This window comes from Lampetra planeri, chromosome 48, assembly GCF_965212315.1.
Source record: "Lampetra planeri chromosome 48, kcLamPlan1.2.h2, whole genome shotgun sequence".
Lineage (NCBI taxonomy): Eukaryota > Metazoa > Chordata > Hyperoartia > Petromyzontiformes > Petromyzontidae > Lampetra > Lampetra planeri.
The window spans coordinates 3,040,797-3,057,883 of NC_136154.1; the positions used below are offsets into that span (position 1 = coordinate 3,040,797).

A 17,087-nucleotide genomic window follows, 5' to 3' on the forward strand; every position below is an offset into this window, starting at 1 on the left:
ATTAGATTTTTGGTACAAAATATCCAGCCCCAGCCGTGCATTTACTAATATAATGAGCCAATAATGTCTGTGTGTAACGCGCGTGACGTCACATAATCATAAACAGGTGGTGTCCTCCACATGGACCCCCCCCCCCTCATTAATAATCATGAACGGGTAACTTCACTCCGCATTAATAAGGTGCAGCGGAAAAGAACATTTGTTTACGCAAATTGGCTTTAATTTTAACCTTTCTTCATGGTAAATAAACCTAATAAATAAATCAACGCATCAACTAATATAACGAACCAAAAAAGTTTGTGTCTGTGTCCCGCGCGTGACATTACTCCACATGCGCCCCTCCCCTCATTATTATTCACGTGTGCCTGGATTTTCAGACGACCGCAGAAGAAGGTCGAGCGGCTATGACATTTTTTAAATGCAAATTCGCTTTCGATTTTACTTATCTTCATACAAAGTGAAGGAAATAAATCATTATACGCCGCATCACTGTGCATTTGGTGTCTTTAGCTTCCTAATTATGCTATCATAAACATTTCTCTGCTACTTTGCAGACATTATATTGAATTCGAATGTTTTCAACCCAGCGAGCGAAAGCGGAAGGTAAGTGTCAGAGCAGTAAATATCAAATAATTGATAAGTCCGTTAATTACAGTGCTACTATGATGTTACGTCAGGTGTTTTATGAAATAGTTGCGTGCAACAAACACTGCGATTAATGCAGTGCTGCTGTCAAATGCTGTCAGGTGTTTTATGACTTCGTTTTGTGCAACATTCACTGCCATTATTACAGTGCTACAGTGAAATGCAGTGAAGTGTTTAATGACATTCTTTTTAAAATATTCATATTTTTTGGGTCCCATAGATAGGTTCAAAGAAACGTAGTTTTTGTTATTGTTTGTGATTTTCTTTGAACCTATCTACGTGACTCTACCGAAAGACCCAAATAATATGAATTACTGCAGTCATGAATGCTTTAAGTCAAGATTTTTCAATATTCTTTGCCATTACATTTAGAAAAGATGCAATTATACTCTGATCAATTTATTCATAACTCTAATGCTTCTCTTTGGTCTTCGTTATTTGCTAAGTTACTTCAGACAGTATCACCACTCTACTTTCTTCACTCTTCCCTATTAAGCGCCCTTTGGAGAAGATTCATTTGTTAGTTAACAGCTTCAGGTGATTTTAAAACAGTGCTAAAGTGAAGTTACAGTTTTTTTTCAAATTAGACAGCCACATAGATTGCTCACCTTTGACTATTGTGTAAGATACCGAAGAGTTCCTGGTAAAAAAATTACCAATTTGAATGCTTCTTTTGACTCTGCCAGCTAAATGTGGCCCCTCTGTAGATCACACTGCCCCTCTACAGTGTCTAAAAAGCGCGAGGCAACCTTATTCGCAGTTTTACAGCTGCTGGAGCACGTTAAGTGTCATAAGATCTAAATACGTGAGCCCAGGATTGCCAAACATCATGGAGGACGAAGATACTGCAGCTAAGAAACGCCGTTTGCAAAGAGAAAGACAGCAGAGATGGAGAGCTCGCCAGAGCCAAGACACTTTGATGCTGGAGCTCAAGTCAACGCAACAGTATGTTGGAGCGCAAACGGTGATCAGAGGCACATTCAACCCACAAATCAGTGCTGGAAAGCTTACAAAACCGTGTATTGTCGATTCGTACCTGCAGGTTGAACCTAATAATTTGAATTACATACGTCAACATCAGCCGAAATTACGAGTTGAGCTTTATCAAAAACTTGCCGATCACATAGAGAATGCCTATCAAATGGCTGCAGGACGAGCCGGAATTCCTGTTATTCTGCCATCGCCTTTCGAAGGTTCACCGCGGAACATGAAAGAGCAAAGCACGGACGCCATTACAATTTTCACAAAGCAATAGCTCCCGATCTCTTCATAACATTCACTGGAAATCCAAGGTGGCGAGAAATCACCAACAATTTGCAGCAAGGTGAACAAGCATCTGATCGACTTGACTTAGTGGCACGTGTTTTCAAGTTGAAACTGAAATCGTTGATGCAGGATCTCACTGTCCATGGCGTTCTGGGAATCTCAACGGCTTTCGTCTACACCATCGAGTTCCAGAATCGTGGTCTGCCTCACGCACACATCCTGGGAACATTGCAAGTTGATGATAGATTCACAAGCTCTGAGCACATTCATCAGGTTGTGCCTGCTGAAATTCCCGTTGCGGCTAAAAATCCGCAGTTACACGAAATTGTCACAAGATGCATGATGCATGGCCCATGCGCAGCTGCAAATTCTCGCGCAGCCTGCATGCAAAATGGAAGGTACTAAAAGGCGTTCCCGAAGGAATTTGCTACCATGACAGTGCACAATGTTAACGGATATCCTTTGTATCATCGGCGACAAGGAATTTCAGCTGAAGTTCGTGGATCGTCAATGGATAACAGATATGTGGTGCCGTACAATCCATATCTGTTGCTGATGTACAATGCTCACATCAATGTTGAGGTCTGCACGTCACTACGAGCTATTAAATATATTTATAAATATATTTACAAAGGATTCTATTGCGCCAATATGACGATCACTACCAGCGAGATTTCTCTACTTACACACGACGAGCTGTGAAATTTCATCAACGCAAGATACGTCAGTGCACCAGAGCTATGTGGCGTTTGCTCGAGTCGCCAATGCATGATAGCTCGCATGCCGTGATGAGATTGCCCATGCATTGCCACCTCAGCAATGACTTATGTTCCAAGAGGGTTGAGAAGATGAGGCGTTGGAAGCCGCACGAACAGGTCGCAGGAAGATCGACGCTAGGTTTCAGCTATGCTTCAAAGATCCACACGCACAATAATTTATCTACAACGACATTCCCTACAATTGTGTATGTCAACAACAACTGGAAGCAGCGACAAAGAGGAGGCACTAAGATCGTTGCGAGATTATACAGTGTTCGAATAATAGATGAGGAGCGCTTCTATCTGAGGATGCTGTTGCATCACGTCAAAGGCGCTACCAGTTTTGAATTGCTCAGAACCGTCGATGGTGTCGTTTACAACGCATTCAAGGAAGCTGCCTTTCATCGGCATTTGCTGGATTCAGACGAAGAATGGGCTCGATGCATGCAGGAGTCCACGAAATGACCAATCATATGCGACAGACGTTTGCTCACGAGTTGTGGAACAACCATTAACTTGACATCTTGCTGGATTATCTACGGTGTCATGATGAGAATGTTGCAACATGCCTCTGCACGACATCAACGCTATTCTCAAGCAACATAGATTGTCTTGTGCATCAATTGCTATTCCCGAACCGATAAGCCATCCAATCGAAGCTCAGCTATACGATGCAGTGCATGAAGAACGAGAAGTGGAAACGGGAATTTCCTCCCTTAATGGCCAACAGTTTGAAGCTTTAACAGCAATAATGAGAGCTGTCGATGATGAGCATGCTCAGAACAGACTTTCCTACTTAGATTATCCTGCCGGATCTGGTAAGACTTTCCTGTACTCCACGCTGCTCTCATTTGTTTGCGAAAAAGGTCACATCGCTCTTCCTTTTACCACCACTGGAATCGCAGCTACTTTACTGCAAGGCAGACGAACTGTGCACAGCGGATTCAAGCTTCCAGTTCCCCTCATTGACACCTCTTCTTTGTCGATGAGACTTAATTTGCCACAAGGCGAAACGATGAGCTTCATTCATAATAATTGATGGAAATTACGATGCTGACAAAGCATGGCATTCGATGCATCGATCAGCTGCTGCGTGACATCGCGCAGATTCAATGCCCATGTGGTGCAAAAGTCATCGTTATCGGTGGCGACTTCAGACAGACTTTGCCGGTTGTACCAAAAGGCACACATGTTGATGTCGTCGAGTGCTGTATCAAATCCAGCGTATTATGGCAGCATTTTTGCAAGTTGACTTTCACGGCAAACCTTCGGAGTGATGGTCAAAATGAGCATAACAATTGGCTGCTGAAAGTTAGATAGGGAAGTTTGACGGAGTTATCTCGATTGCGGTTAGGTTCCATTGAAATTCCACCTCAAATGATCACGGTTGATGATCTGGTCACCGCAATGTACGGTCAAAGCTTGCAACACATGCCTGCCGAAGAACTTGTGAAAAAAGCGATTATGGCACCTACCAACAAGGATACTCTCGATATGAACAGAAACATCATCACACAGCTGTCCGGAGATATCCAAAATCATTACAGCTCTGACTTGATCGTGTCGGAAGATTCTGTGGACGCATTTATTTACCTTCCAGAATTTCTTCACGCTTAAACACCTTCAGGAATGTCTTCACACACATTTGCACTGAAGACAGGCGTTATCATCATGCTGCTGCGAAATCTTAACCCGAAGAATGGCCTTTGCAATGGAACGCGTTTGATGGTCAAATCATTACAAAATAACTTAATCACCGCAAATATTGTATTGGAATGCAACCGAGGCGAAATCGTCTTCATCCCGAGAATCGACCTAACTCAAAGTGATGTCACTTTTCCTTTCGTACTGAAACGACGACAAATTCCAATAATTCCTGCATATGCAATGACGATCATCAAGTTGCAGGATCAGACTTTTGAAAATGTGGGTATTTATCTCAATTAACCCGTATTTTCCATGGCCAGCTGTACGTGGCTCTGTCTAGATCTACATATCCTCAGCGGATCAAAGTGTTCATCAAGGATAGCCAACTGAGCCAACTGCAAGGAAACCTTTTGAACAGTGATAAGAGATTCACACAAAATATTGTATACCGAGAAATCTTTCAAAGTCCTTAATTTAATTTAATAAGTTAAGAATTTTTTCTTTATGTGCTACATTTCCTAATAAAATTTACAATGACACATTAATTTACATTTTTTATATGACAGCTTCCATCCTATGACGGGCTAACAATTGAGTTCCATAAAATGGAATCGAAATTACACTGCTATATATTTTTTTCAAACTATAGATTCAAATACAATTACCCCCACCTCTAAGACAATTATGGCTCTCGCCTGATGATGCTGGGTGTAGTTACCTGCAAAACGTCGTACTCGAATTGTAAATGTTGTGGGTTTACTCTCCAACACACAATTGTGCTGAACTACTGAGTAATTGGCAAGTTTTGTTTACGTGACAACCCTTAATAGTTGGGTTTGTTGGGTGGTGGCAGGTTTTACGACGCATTTATATTTACGCGATCTAACCCAAAAAACTCTGTTCAACGGTTATTTCCTACACGGAGTATCCTGTTTAGCCAGTTACCCAGCTAGTTTTTCAACGAAGTTCCGTTGTGCATCACCATGGAGCGAGCACAAGTGATCCGCGGTATGGAGGAACGGGCGACGTCACAACACTAAAACGTGACAATATTAACCAAACCAATAGGCACAGTGCACCAAAGACAAGGACGAGAGGAGATGCGCGCTAAGTTGTAAGCGAATGCGGTCGAGCGAATGCAACCATCACGGGAACGCAAGGTTAATGAGTGGGTTATGTGGTTCTCGCCTGCCGTCTCCTTCAAAGTGGACGCTAAAGGTCTCGTGACGTCATTTGCAGGTGTAGGCCCGTTGTGCACCAGCATCCAAGGGGGCGCTACGGTGGCGAGATGTTAACTACCTCGCTTGGTATGCAGGAGGTCGTGGGTTAGATCCCTACCTTGACTCCTGTTGTATATTTGGAGTTAGCATGTTATCCCCGTGGTGGCGTGGGTTTTTCTCCAGCTGCTCCTGTTTTTCCCTCCACATTTACTAACATGGTTATAGTGTATTTGGCTGCTCTATATGTCCACGTGATAAGCCACTTCGTTGAACTATCATTTGTGGTTAGGTAAAATAAAACAAAAATAGTTTAACAGTTAGAATTTTGCCTATTTTGAAGAAAAAAATACCCGCAAAATTACATGCATTGGAATATACATATCAATCATCTCCACCCTACTATGACAATAAGGCAGGACTCCACTTAAAAAGAGTCATTTTGGCTCGGTGAGACTCCCTTGCGTGTACAAACAAGCAGGATGAAGCAACGCAATAATAATAATGGTAATATCTCTCCCATGCGGCAGGTACCCATCGCGGTGGCACCTGGAGTATGGCAGCTACATGCTGGAGGGGATCCCAGCGCAGCCGTACGGAAGCTCCATGGCCGAGCTGGCCAGCGTGGAGCCGAGCATGAGGCTGCGGCGGAGGGACATGCTGGCTCGGCTGCGCTCGAACGAGACGATATGCTCTCTCACCACCTTCCCCAGGTGAGTGGGAGCGTCGTCGGCGTCGCTATCCTCTTAGTGGAAGAAGTAGGCACCTGCGTGCAAGCTGAGCCCCTTTGTATGTATGTGTAGTGTCGTAGGTCTCTTCTCCCTTGTTGAGGCTTGTGTGTGTGCGGGTGGCGTGCGGCGCACACACTCAGCCGGAGACGAGGTAGTCGCAGGAGGCACTGTCCTTCCTTTAATACGTTCACGCCATCAACTCCGGCCCTCTTTCTTTCTCACGACCACGCTGCTGTACGACCCGGTCGCTGTGAAGATGTCGGTTCAAACAGGGAGAGGCAGCCTGCATGCGTGTATAGCTGGTTCGCTCGCATTCACGCGCGGGCGACCTCGCTCACCCGCTGGCTTGCCTGTGCATGGCTCCTGTTGATGCAGACTCGGCTGCCCAGGTTTCTCTGAGCCCGAGTGTGTGCCCCAGCACCGAGACGGACAATCCGCGTCCCTGTTCTTGCCGGACGAGGCTATCACCTGCCACCCGCGCTTCAGGTGAGAGTGTGTGGCGAGTGATTGAGTGTGTGGAGTGAGGACATGAGTGAGTGCGTGAGATCTGGACAGAATCACACTCATGGTCAACAAGAGTGAAGATTATCTGAACCGGTCCTGGGCCTCCCCTAGGTCGACTCAGCCTCAAACGAGTACTTGGGAGTAAACTAAATACATTTTTATTGTTTACTCTTTAGTTATTTCGGTGAAGTCTCGTACTTAGAAAAAATAATAGATCACGACGTTTCGATCGCCACACAACTGAAGACGGTTGCTTGTTTGGCGATCGAAACATCGTGATCTATTTTACCGAATAAACTAAAGAGTATGAATTACTGCGGTCACGAAAGCTTCAAATTAGGATATTTATTTTATTTTACCAGGTAAGGCTCACAGAGCTATGTAGCTCTTTTCCAGAAGCGACAAAGTGGCTCATTGTGTGGAAATGTATAGCAGTCAAATACTCTAAACACATGTTTCTAAATGTGGAGGGAAAAACCGGAGGACCCGGAGAAAAATCCACGCAATCACGGGGACAACATGCAATTCCAGATATACCGGCGGCAGCGTCGGGATCGAACTCACGACTTCTTGTATACCAGGCAAGGTAGTTAACATCTCGCCACCGTGGTTCCCTGGGATTAACGTCAGGGGGCAGGGAATGCTGATGCTGCGGGGAACCATTACGGAGGGCCGTTGCATTCATTTGAAATTAACAGGGACTTTGTCGGATTTTGATTTGTCGTCTTTTGCCCACAGCGCGCTTACGAGGAACATCCGTGAGAGGCGAGGAGAGAAGGTCGTGGTGAACGTACCGAGTGGGTATCATTCAAACCAGCTGCCCCCCTCCCCCTTCTTTTCCCTTTCACCTGCAACGTACAACAACAGGAGTATGTGCTGCGCTTCAAACCTCGCTTCCCCCCCCCCTTATCTACCTACCCCCCCCCCCCCCTAGTCTTCAGGGACAGAAACACTCCGTCCCCATTCATCGACCAAATCCCGCACGGTGACGAGGAGGCGGCCATCGCGGTTAAGGCTGACCACATTTACATGGACGCGACGGGATTCGGCTTGGGAAACTGCTGCCTGCAGGTAGAGTTAAGAAAAAAACGATTCAACTATTGTCAGGAATTTCACATCGGTGTACAAAGTTGAAACTAAACAATTGTTTTCTTAGTATGAGAAAAAAATCATGATAAGAAGGCCCACTAAGCTACGTAGCTTTTTTTCAGAAGCGATCAGGCTATCACAAATGATAGCTCGACGAAGTGGGCTTATTATCATTGTCGTGTGGAAATTTACAGCAGCAGCCAAATACTCTGAATGTGCGATGATGATTCTAAATGTGGAGGGGAAAAACCGGAGGACCCAGAGAAAAAATCCACGCATCCACAGGGAGAACATGCAAACTCCAAATATACAGGCATCAAGGTCAGGATCGGACCCACGATTTCCTGTACACCAGGAAAAGTAGTTAACATCTCCTAGCCACTGTGGCGCCCCAGTTAGACAAGCCTACCCCCACGGGGCCCACTCATGTCCACCGCGGGTTTTGTGAAATCCCACAAACTGGCTTACGACACGAAAACGATTGAGAAACATTTGTTGCATGTGTAATGCGGGCGAAAGCGACCTTCCGGATGTGACGTCACAAGGAGGCGGAGCCAGGTGACGTGGGTGAAAGGTTGGGGTCCTTAAGTGGGTAAACCGGAAAGAGAAGTCAGTCGGGTTGTGAATGGAAAAGGGTGAGGCCACGAGGGCGAACGAGAGGAGGGGGGCACCGCCGGCGAGCGGGAGCCGACCCCAGAGTACAGCCAGGAAGGCTGTGTGTTAGAGGCAGCGGTGTGGCTGCAGAGAGTCGCAGGAGCGACGAAGAGAGAGGAGAGTACAGCCAGGAAGGCTGTGTGTTAGAGGCAGCGGTGTGGCTGCAGAGAGTCGCAGGAGCGACGAAGAGAGAGAGAGACAGCACGAGGCTGTCAGCGCTGCGGAGTGAGCAGCAGCGATTACAGCCAAGGGGGCTGAGAGTGAGTAACAGCAGCGGAGCTGCTGTGGGGGCTGCAAGAGCGACAAAGAACAGCAGCGGAGCTGCTGACGGTGACTGGAGTGACATCGGAACCAGCACTGAGAGAATAAGAGAGACAGCCGTGTGGGAACGCAGTACGGACCAAATAAAGGACACTGAGCCAGAGATCGTGGTCAAGTCTTTTATTACACTGGTGTCAGAAGTGAAACGGCTTGTCAAGACGGCTCGGAAGAAAGAATATTCCTGTGCCATCATCTGCTACATCATCCGACTTACGATTGAGACAGATGGCGCAGCTGGAGACCTGGAAAATCGTGCTGGCGAAACCGTGTGAGCTCACCACGCCGACGACGGCAGTGGGGAGAGCCGATGGTGGTCTGCAGGCCGACGCCTTGCCTGCGCTGCCAGCGCCATCTGCCACGCGGCACGAAGACGCCATCTTGGGCGTGGCAGGGGAGAAACGGCGGGAAGCCGCCATCTTGTCTTCACCGCGGCGGGGAGACGCCGCCATCTTCAACATCGCGGCGGAGAGGCAGCCTTGCGCTGCCATCTGGAGGTGCCGCGGGGAGAGCAGCCTGCTGTGAGCTGCTGTTTTGCGAGGGGGAGCTGCGAGGAGAGGACGACGACGCTACAGCTGCTGGGGCGGGAGCTCTCCCGTCCTGGCTCGGGTGCGTGACAACGGAGCAGTCAAGTCGCCGAACGAGTTCTGCGAGACGACTCAAGTTGCCGCCCTGCCGTCCTCTTCTTGCTGCAGCCCCGGGCGGGTCGTAACAATACGCACCCGGCCTTTACACACACCTCACCCATCTTTCGAGGGCCGGGTGGGGGCGATTTTGTTTTCTCTCATGACTCGATTGTGCGGAGCGCGGTTCGGACTGTGGGTATGTGTGTGTAATAACGATGAACGCGCTATCTGCTTGTTGCTCGGTGTCAATTAAAGTGTGTACGTGTGTTGAGAATGGACGGAGAGTATGCTGTGCTTGCTGAGTGTTAAATTGTGTGTGTGCGCTGCGGTGTGGAGTTGTTATATTGATGGCGAAGTTAATTATTAACTCGGGAGCGTCGGGTATCTTGCGCTGTATCATCTCGTGGGTTACCTTGTGCGATGGGCTTAATTGGAAAATATATATTTTTTTTTGGTCTATTGTGCTGCGAGGTGCTATGTGCGATGTGGTTGTTGCAAGAGAGAGAATATTTGTGTTGTTGCTGCAATGTTACGACTGGATTAATGGTGTGTTGGTTACCTGCAGATCGGCTTGCTATTGTGCTTAAATGTGCGTGTGTGATCGCGATATGCTGACTGTATGTGCTGTTACACCGTTCTGTACGGTTATGGGGTGCGATGCATTGATTGACTATTGTTGTTGGGATGTTATTAATTGTGCGTACCTGTTTGGAAATTGGTAACAAATTCGAGGGGGACCCTATTATTTGGTCGTATGGATGTTATGTACACGCGATTTTGTGTATATTATGGGTAACGGCGCTTTGTGAGAGAGAGAGCGCGCTTTGAGGGTGCGTGATGACGCCGTTGTGGGTGTCTCAAAGGTTAATGCTAATGGGACCATAAATTGGCGCCAAGTTGCGTCGCGTATTCGGTTGGTCGCATGCAGCCACGAGTTGCTTTGCGAGTTGGGTTGTGTAACCAATGTGGTTGGTAAAATATTGGTTAAAAATTCCCCGATATGACTGCTGCGCGCAGCAAGCTGGGGCTGTGCGTCTATCGTTGTTGGGATTGTTACAATAAGACGGGGGAAGCAATTTGTGACCCCCAGCAAAGGGAAGCTGGGGTGCACGAATGGAGAAAACTGGCCACGTGTTCGCACGTTGGGCCGCCATTTTGCGCACACGCGGGGTATGGCGTCGATGCGCTTTGCGGAAAGGGCCGCCATTTTGAGTGCACGCGAGATATTGCGCGAACGCGCTGGGCGAAGGGGGCCGCCATTTTGAGCGCGCGGGAAAAACCTCGGTGGGGCAAATATTCCATCTGTTATGCCTGCCATTGTTGATTGGGTGATGCACGAGTGGTGGTCACGTCGGCCTATGGCTGATGGCTGACCTGACAGCCCGGAGGCGAAACCTCCGTGGTATGTCTTAAACTAATGGGCCGTGTGCTCATATGGCTCGGGGAGTCATGGTTCAGTTGTGCGGTGGCAGACTGAACCTGGTGTGCCGGGGGCTCACGGGTTTTGGGTTAGGGCGTTATTGTCTCTATAAGAGAACATTACCCCGTGGGGGGGGTCGTTGATATCTGGCCTTGCCGAGGGATTGATCTTCCCTTGGCTATGAAGCGCATTTCAAAGATTGATGGAGCTCGTTTGACGGGGTTGCAGTGGCAGACGTGTCTTATATATTTGGACGATATCATTGTCTTCAGCCGCACATTGAGGAACATTTAACACGGCTGGAGACAGTGTTCACGAGGATGCGCTCTGCGAATTTAAAATTTAAACCAAAGAAATGCCACCTACTGCAACGGTCCGTCCGTTATCTGGGGCACATTGTGAGTGCTGAGGGGGTGTCCACGGATCCGGAAAAGACGGCGTGCGTCCGGGATTGGCCGACTCCGGCCACCGTGGGGGGATGTTCGGCGATTTTTGGGATTTGCCTCGTATTACCGAAGATTTGTGCCGGGTTTTGCGACGATTGCGAGGCCCTTGCATCTCCTTACGGGTAAAGGACGGAAATTTGTTTGGGGACAGCCGGAAGAGGCGGCCTTTTGGAGTCTGCGTGATCTATTGGCTACGGCTCCGACATTGGATTATCCCGATTTTGATCGCCCTTTCATTCTTGATACGGACGCGAGTGACACAGGTAATGGGGCGGTATTATCACAGTCTAAAGGGGGCGTAGAGCGCGTCGTGGCGTATGGTAGCCGAGTCTTGTCGCCTGCGGAAACACGCTACTGTGTCACTCGTAGAGAACTTTTGGCGGTTGGTTTTTCCTACGGCAATTTCGACCGTACCTTTACGGTCGTTCTTTTATTGTGCGTACGGATCATGCGGCCTTGCAATATGCACTTAAAATGGACCAGCCATCGGGACAGTGGGCACGTTGGTTGGACACGCTACAGGCATTTTCCTTCCAAATTCAACATCGGAAGGGAGTGCGCCATGCGAACGCTGACGCACTTTCCAGATTACCAGGGCGCGCCCCTTGTAAATGTGCGTCGGGGACGCATAGGTGTTCGCCGATTCTAAACCCCCCTCAGCCGCTTACGTTGGCCGTCGAGAAGTCGGATACTCCGATGGAACCGGGACCGACTGACGGGGTTTTGAATCTGCCGCGGTCTGTCTGGATTCGGGAACAAATGATGGATGAGTTGTTGTTGTCCATGCGGAAGCGGTCTATGAGGGACAATGGGAGTCCGAGTACGGCTGTGGGGCCGCGAACCGCTCTCCGAGATGGTCTGCTTATGTGGCGAGAAGGGTTCCAGGGAAGCTGGCGTGTGGTGCTACCAACGTCCTTGCGATTCGAGTTGATTAGAACTCTCCATTGTGACACACTATTGCATTTAGGGGTGCAGAAGACTTTGTTGACGTTGCAACGTCATTATTTTTGGCAAGGCTGGTGTGTGTCCATCGCTGATGGGATAGTAAGGGAGGAGCATGGCCGAGTGCTGCTCATCCCCGAAATGGCACTAGCTGAGAGTATGGTAAATGGATGTTGCCGTGGGTTGACGACCACGGTGAGGGTTACGGCGAATTAAACGTTACCGCTGGGGAGCGTGGCTCTCTCCACGCGAGGGTGTGCGATTAGGGGTTTTGTTGGTTTGTTGAGAGTGACTGTGGGTACATGCTGTGTACGTCTGAGGTCTGTGCTGGTCCTCAAGGGAGGACTGCTGGTGGGTAAGAGCAGAAATGTTTTTGTTGTTGTTGTTTTCACGTGTAAATAATATTGTTGTTAAAATGTAAATACTCGGGCGTCCATCGCGGTTATTTGGGTAATTATTGGGGTTTTCTTAAGCGGCCCGGAATTACATCATCTCCACTACCCTGGGGCCGGGTGGCTGTCGTGTACGACATGCGGATGTGCGTTGTTGTGCTTTGTGCTGTTGTTGTTCTTGTTGTTATATTACATGCTTAGTGTCCTTTAAGGGGGAAGGTCGGTTCACCGCATTACGCTTTGGTATTGTTCAGCCGAGGTCGGCTGGGTTTTTTCTATGGGGGAGGGTGGTGTAATGCGGGCGAAAGCGACCTTCCGGATGTGACGTCACAAGGAGGCGGAGCCAGGTGACGTGGGTGAAAGGTTGGGGTCCTTAAGTGGGTAAACCGGAAAGAGAAGTCAGTCGGGTTGTGAATGGAAAAGGGTGAGGCCACGAGGGCGAACGAGAGGAGGGGGGCACCGCCGGCGAGCGGGAGCCGACCCCAGAGTACAGCCAGGAAGGCTGTGTGTTAGAGGCAGCGGTGTGGCTGCAGAGAGTCGCAGGAGCGACGAAGAGAGAGGAGAGTACAGCCAGGAAGGCTGTGTGTTAGTGGCAGCGGTGTGGCTGCAGAGAGTCGCAGGAGCGACGAAGAGAGAGAGAGACAGCACGAGGCTGTCAGCGCTGCGGAGTGAGCAGCAGCGATTACAGCCAAGGGGGCTGAGACTGAGTAACAGCAGCGGAGCTGCTGTGGGGGCTGCAAGAGCGACAAAGAACAGCAGCGGAGCTGCTGACGGTGACTGGAGTGACATCGGAACCAGCACTGAGAGAATAAGAGAGACAGCCGTGTGGGAACGCAGTACGGACCAAATAAAGGACACTGAGCCAGAGATCGTGGTCAAGTCTTTTATTACACATGCACAGATTTCGTTTACTCTCGCGCACACAGAGAGACAGGCGAGAGAGAAAATGATCAATACGGCTTTGGAAGCTTTCTCTTTTGCGTCACAGGTTACACTGCAGGCCAGAAACATAGAAGAAGCACGACATATCTACGACCAGCTGGCTCCTCTGTGTCCCATCATGGTGAGTGAGTTTCAGTGAGTACAGCTGGCTGCTCTGTCCCATCATTGTGAGTGCCAGTGACTACAGCTGGCTCCCTCCATCATTGGCGAGTACCATCTGACTGTGTGCACTCGCCCCTCCTGCAGATGGCCCTTGGCGCCGCCGCCCCCTTCTACCGGGGGCTCGTGTCGGACGTTGACTGCCGTTGGAGCATCGCCTCCGCGGCAAACGACGACCGCACGCGACAGGAAAGAGGGCTCGAGGTGACGTTTAATCATCTTTTTTTTACCCCGCCAAATGCGATTCCCCCCCCATTCTGATCGCTCTGTCTGTGTTCACGATGGAGATTCCGACACCCCCCATGAAAGCGGATATCACAGAACTACCGCTGAGATCCCTCGTTCAAAGTGCCATCTGATCCAGCGCTCTTTCACTTGTGCGTCGCACGGCAGTCACACCGATATTTTCATTTTATTTCATAGCCAAATTAAGTGCAGAACCAGTTTAACATTTTCTTTATAGTACTTTTCATTCAGGCAATGTGCAGACCCGACACATCACCTTGTGACGCACGTGTACACACACCGTCAGCATAAGCCAAGGGTTGAATTAAGGGGGAAGGGATGACGAGGGGAGAGAGGGATACATCCTGTGAACGTATTACAGGTGTTGTATGAGGGGGGACCATCTGGCTTCAAATTCCTGCAGAACCAAATGTAATGTTGTGGGGGTTTTTTGTGCAAGTCATTGGTGACCTGGCTAAAACCATTACCTCACTGCACTAGAAAGCACAGATTTAGTCACAGGCAGCTGAGACCTGGCTTCAAACCCAGAACCTCAGTGGTGCTGGCTCACTTCCAAGAATGTTTTATTTATTTTCATAATCGCTCATTGACTGAGCAAACCTTGGGGATTGGCAGTCGACTATAAATATTTTAGGCAGCGATGGCGAGGTGCGGTCGCACCAACGGTGTTTGGTCGTGGTAACCTCTTGACCGTTGCAATGATTTTTCAGGCTGCACGACATCTATGAAGCCGTGTATTGCAATCAGGATTTAAGTTCTGTCACTGAATATCTTCCGGTTGTTGACAGGTGACTGGAGTAGGTGGCTCGTAATGAGTAGAAGTAGGAGCCAAGCCGTAGTGGTGAGAGATATACAGGATATTTATTTTATTTCTGGGTGCAATTGTGAACAATAGCAATATAAGACACTAGTGGTAAGAACCCGGCGTTGCCCAGGGGAAAATATATCTATATATATAAAATCTCAAATCTGTCTGTCTGTTTGTCTGTCTGTGTGTGTGTCTGTCTGTCTGTGTGTCGCCGGACCATACACAGTTTCATTGGACGAAATGTGAGGGATTTGTGAGACACGATTGGTCCGTTTGGTTTTCCACGGCGGTTGCCCCTGGCAACGGGTAGCGACGCATTCGCTGCGGGGTGGACGCCATTTTTAATTCCCGTTAAAAATATGCGCACGCATTAACACGCGACTCTGAGGTAAATTCATCAAAGTTTCACGTCCTCTTCACTCCCCCCCCACCCCAATGTGTGCAATTACTATTATAGGGTCGGTAGATAATACAATTATAGCGATTAGACAGTATTATTGTAGCGCGGGGGGGGGGGGGGGGTAATGGCCCCAGTACCCAACCTCAGACGGGTGGGCAATTTAGGCGAGGCGGAGGCTCTGCACGGTACTAGGCCTCGACACCCCACCATACTATAGGCCGTACATATTACTGCACAGCGGCCGAGGAGATCGTGGCTGGGGGGGGCAGGGGTAGCAGCCCATCTGTGTATATATGTAAGGTTATTAAGAAATATATATTTTTCACCCGGGCAATGCCGGGTACTTCTGCTAGTATATATTTATAAACTTCTCTTACAAACATAACATATACATACACAAATACTAAAAAGTTTTATGTATGTAAAAAGTATTTGCGTATAAATTTTACGTGATTAGGGGAATGCAAAATAAACTCATACTAAATAAGCAAGCAATGCAACTGTGAACGCAAATGATGGACCACATAATAAACCAGTGTGGTCTCCGTCTCTTCAATGAAGGAATAACAGGATAGCATGAGCTCTCTCTTGAAGCCTTTTTGTTGTAAGCAGACCTCAACATTGACATTTAGCTCCGCAAAAGTGGCATACGCAAGTATGCACTTCACAAAACAAAGACGGTATATAATTGGGAATAGGTAAATGAGGGAAATTGGGGAGACGGGAGGTAGGGCAAGTAATGACCAAGCGGTGCCGCAAACAATCGCTGGCAGCCAGATCGCCAACAGGACACTTGGCAGGCAAGGAGGCAGACAGGAGACTTGGGGATGGGGCGATGAGATGTGGGATGGCGAAGAAGCTGCGCTGCATGAGCGCCATCATGAACAGCCGCCGGCAGCCAGGCCGCCGAAATGGTGCCCGGCAGGCGCGGGTGCAGGCGGGAGACCCGGAAAGGAAGCGATGTGCATGCAGCACAGGGCGGCGAGAAGTGGGCGCGGCTCAGCGAGCACTCGCCAATATCCGAACTGCCCAACAGCAGGCGTGAGGTAAAGAAGCACACGTGATTTTTATTTTATTTTTATTTTACTTTTATTAATTTGAATTTTTTTTACCTACGTGACTTTACCGAAAAAACCTAAAAATAGGGCCTCTCAAAAATAATCAAACTGACACATTTTGCTGACCCCCACACCCCTATCAAAGAGCTTTTTTGTAAACAATGTCTCTGGTGTGGACCAATCAGTTTCAAAGACAATGCATAAATTAGCAGAGTATTGTTTTTTGTTTGCATTTGACTGCAAGTATTGTGGTTAATGTAAGCATGATTCCTTGCAAAAGGTGTCAGTTTTGTTGCCAGAAAAAAAAGGGGAAAAACCCTATTAACATCATAGGATAGTTCACGTAGAATCTCTTGGGCAAGGACAAGCAGGTTGTCCCTGGAGGATGTTGGTAGTCCGATAGACTTGAGGTCTTTTCCACTAATGGAGTGAAGTTTGTCTTCAAGGAGGATGAGGGCCTGGTTAAAAATAACATCAGAAAAGTTAAATTCGATTCTAGATTTGAAGCTTTCGTGACTGCAAGGATTCATATTCTTAGGTTTTTTGGGTAAAGTCACGTAGGTAAAAAAAAATTAATAAAAGTAAAATAAAATAAAAATAAAATAAAAATCACGACGTTTCAGAGGCAACACAAGCTTCCGTCTTCAGGTGGAACTGTCACAGCACGCTTGCTGTATCAAGTAAATGAGAAATTCCAAGATATACTACCCGTATATATGCTGGTTGAGGGGGGGATGAGCCAGGACAGGCCCCCTTTTAATTATTATGGTAAGGTTGGTGCGGCTTGAAACTACGGCTAGTCTACATAACAAAGGACTG

General features: G+C 48.2%; 1 protein-coding gene across 2 annotated transcripts in view; it reads left to right on the plus strand.

The window, feature by feature from the left end:
* LOC144733855 (glutamate--cysteine ligase catalytic subunit-like) overlaps positions 1 to 17,087 on the plus strand; it is a 53,472-nt gene that overhangs the window by 24,807 nt on the left and 11,578 nt on the right. For both annotated transcript variants that reach the window (XM_078615861.1, XM_078615862.1), the window contains exons 6-11: positions 6,064 to 6,246; positions 6,640 to 6,750; positions 7,507 to 7,565; positions 7,703 to 7,839; positions 13,644 to 13,718; positions 13,844 to 13,960. In XM_078615861.1, coding sequence (XP_078471987.1) covers positions 6,064 to 6,246; positions 6,640 to 6,750; positions 7,507 to 7,565; positions 7,703 to 7,839; positions 13,644 to 13,718; positions 13,844 to 13,960 — 682 coding nt within the window. The remainder of the gene's footprint in view (positions 1 to 6,063; positions 6,247 to 6,639; positions 6,751 to 7,506; positions 7,566 to 7,702; positions 7,840 to 13,643; positions 13,719 to 13,843; positions 13,961 to 17,087) is intronic.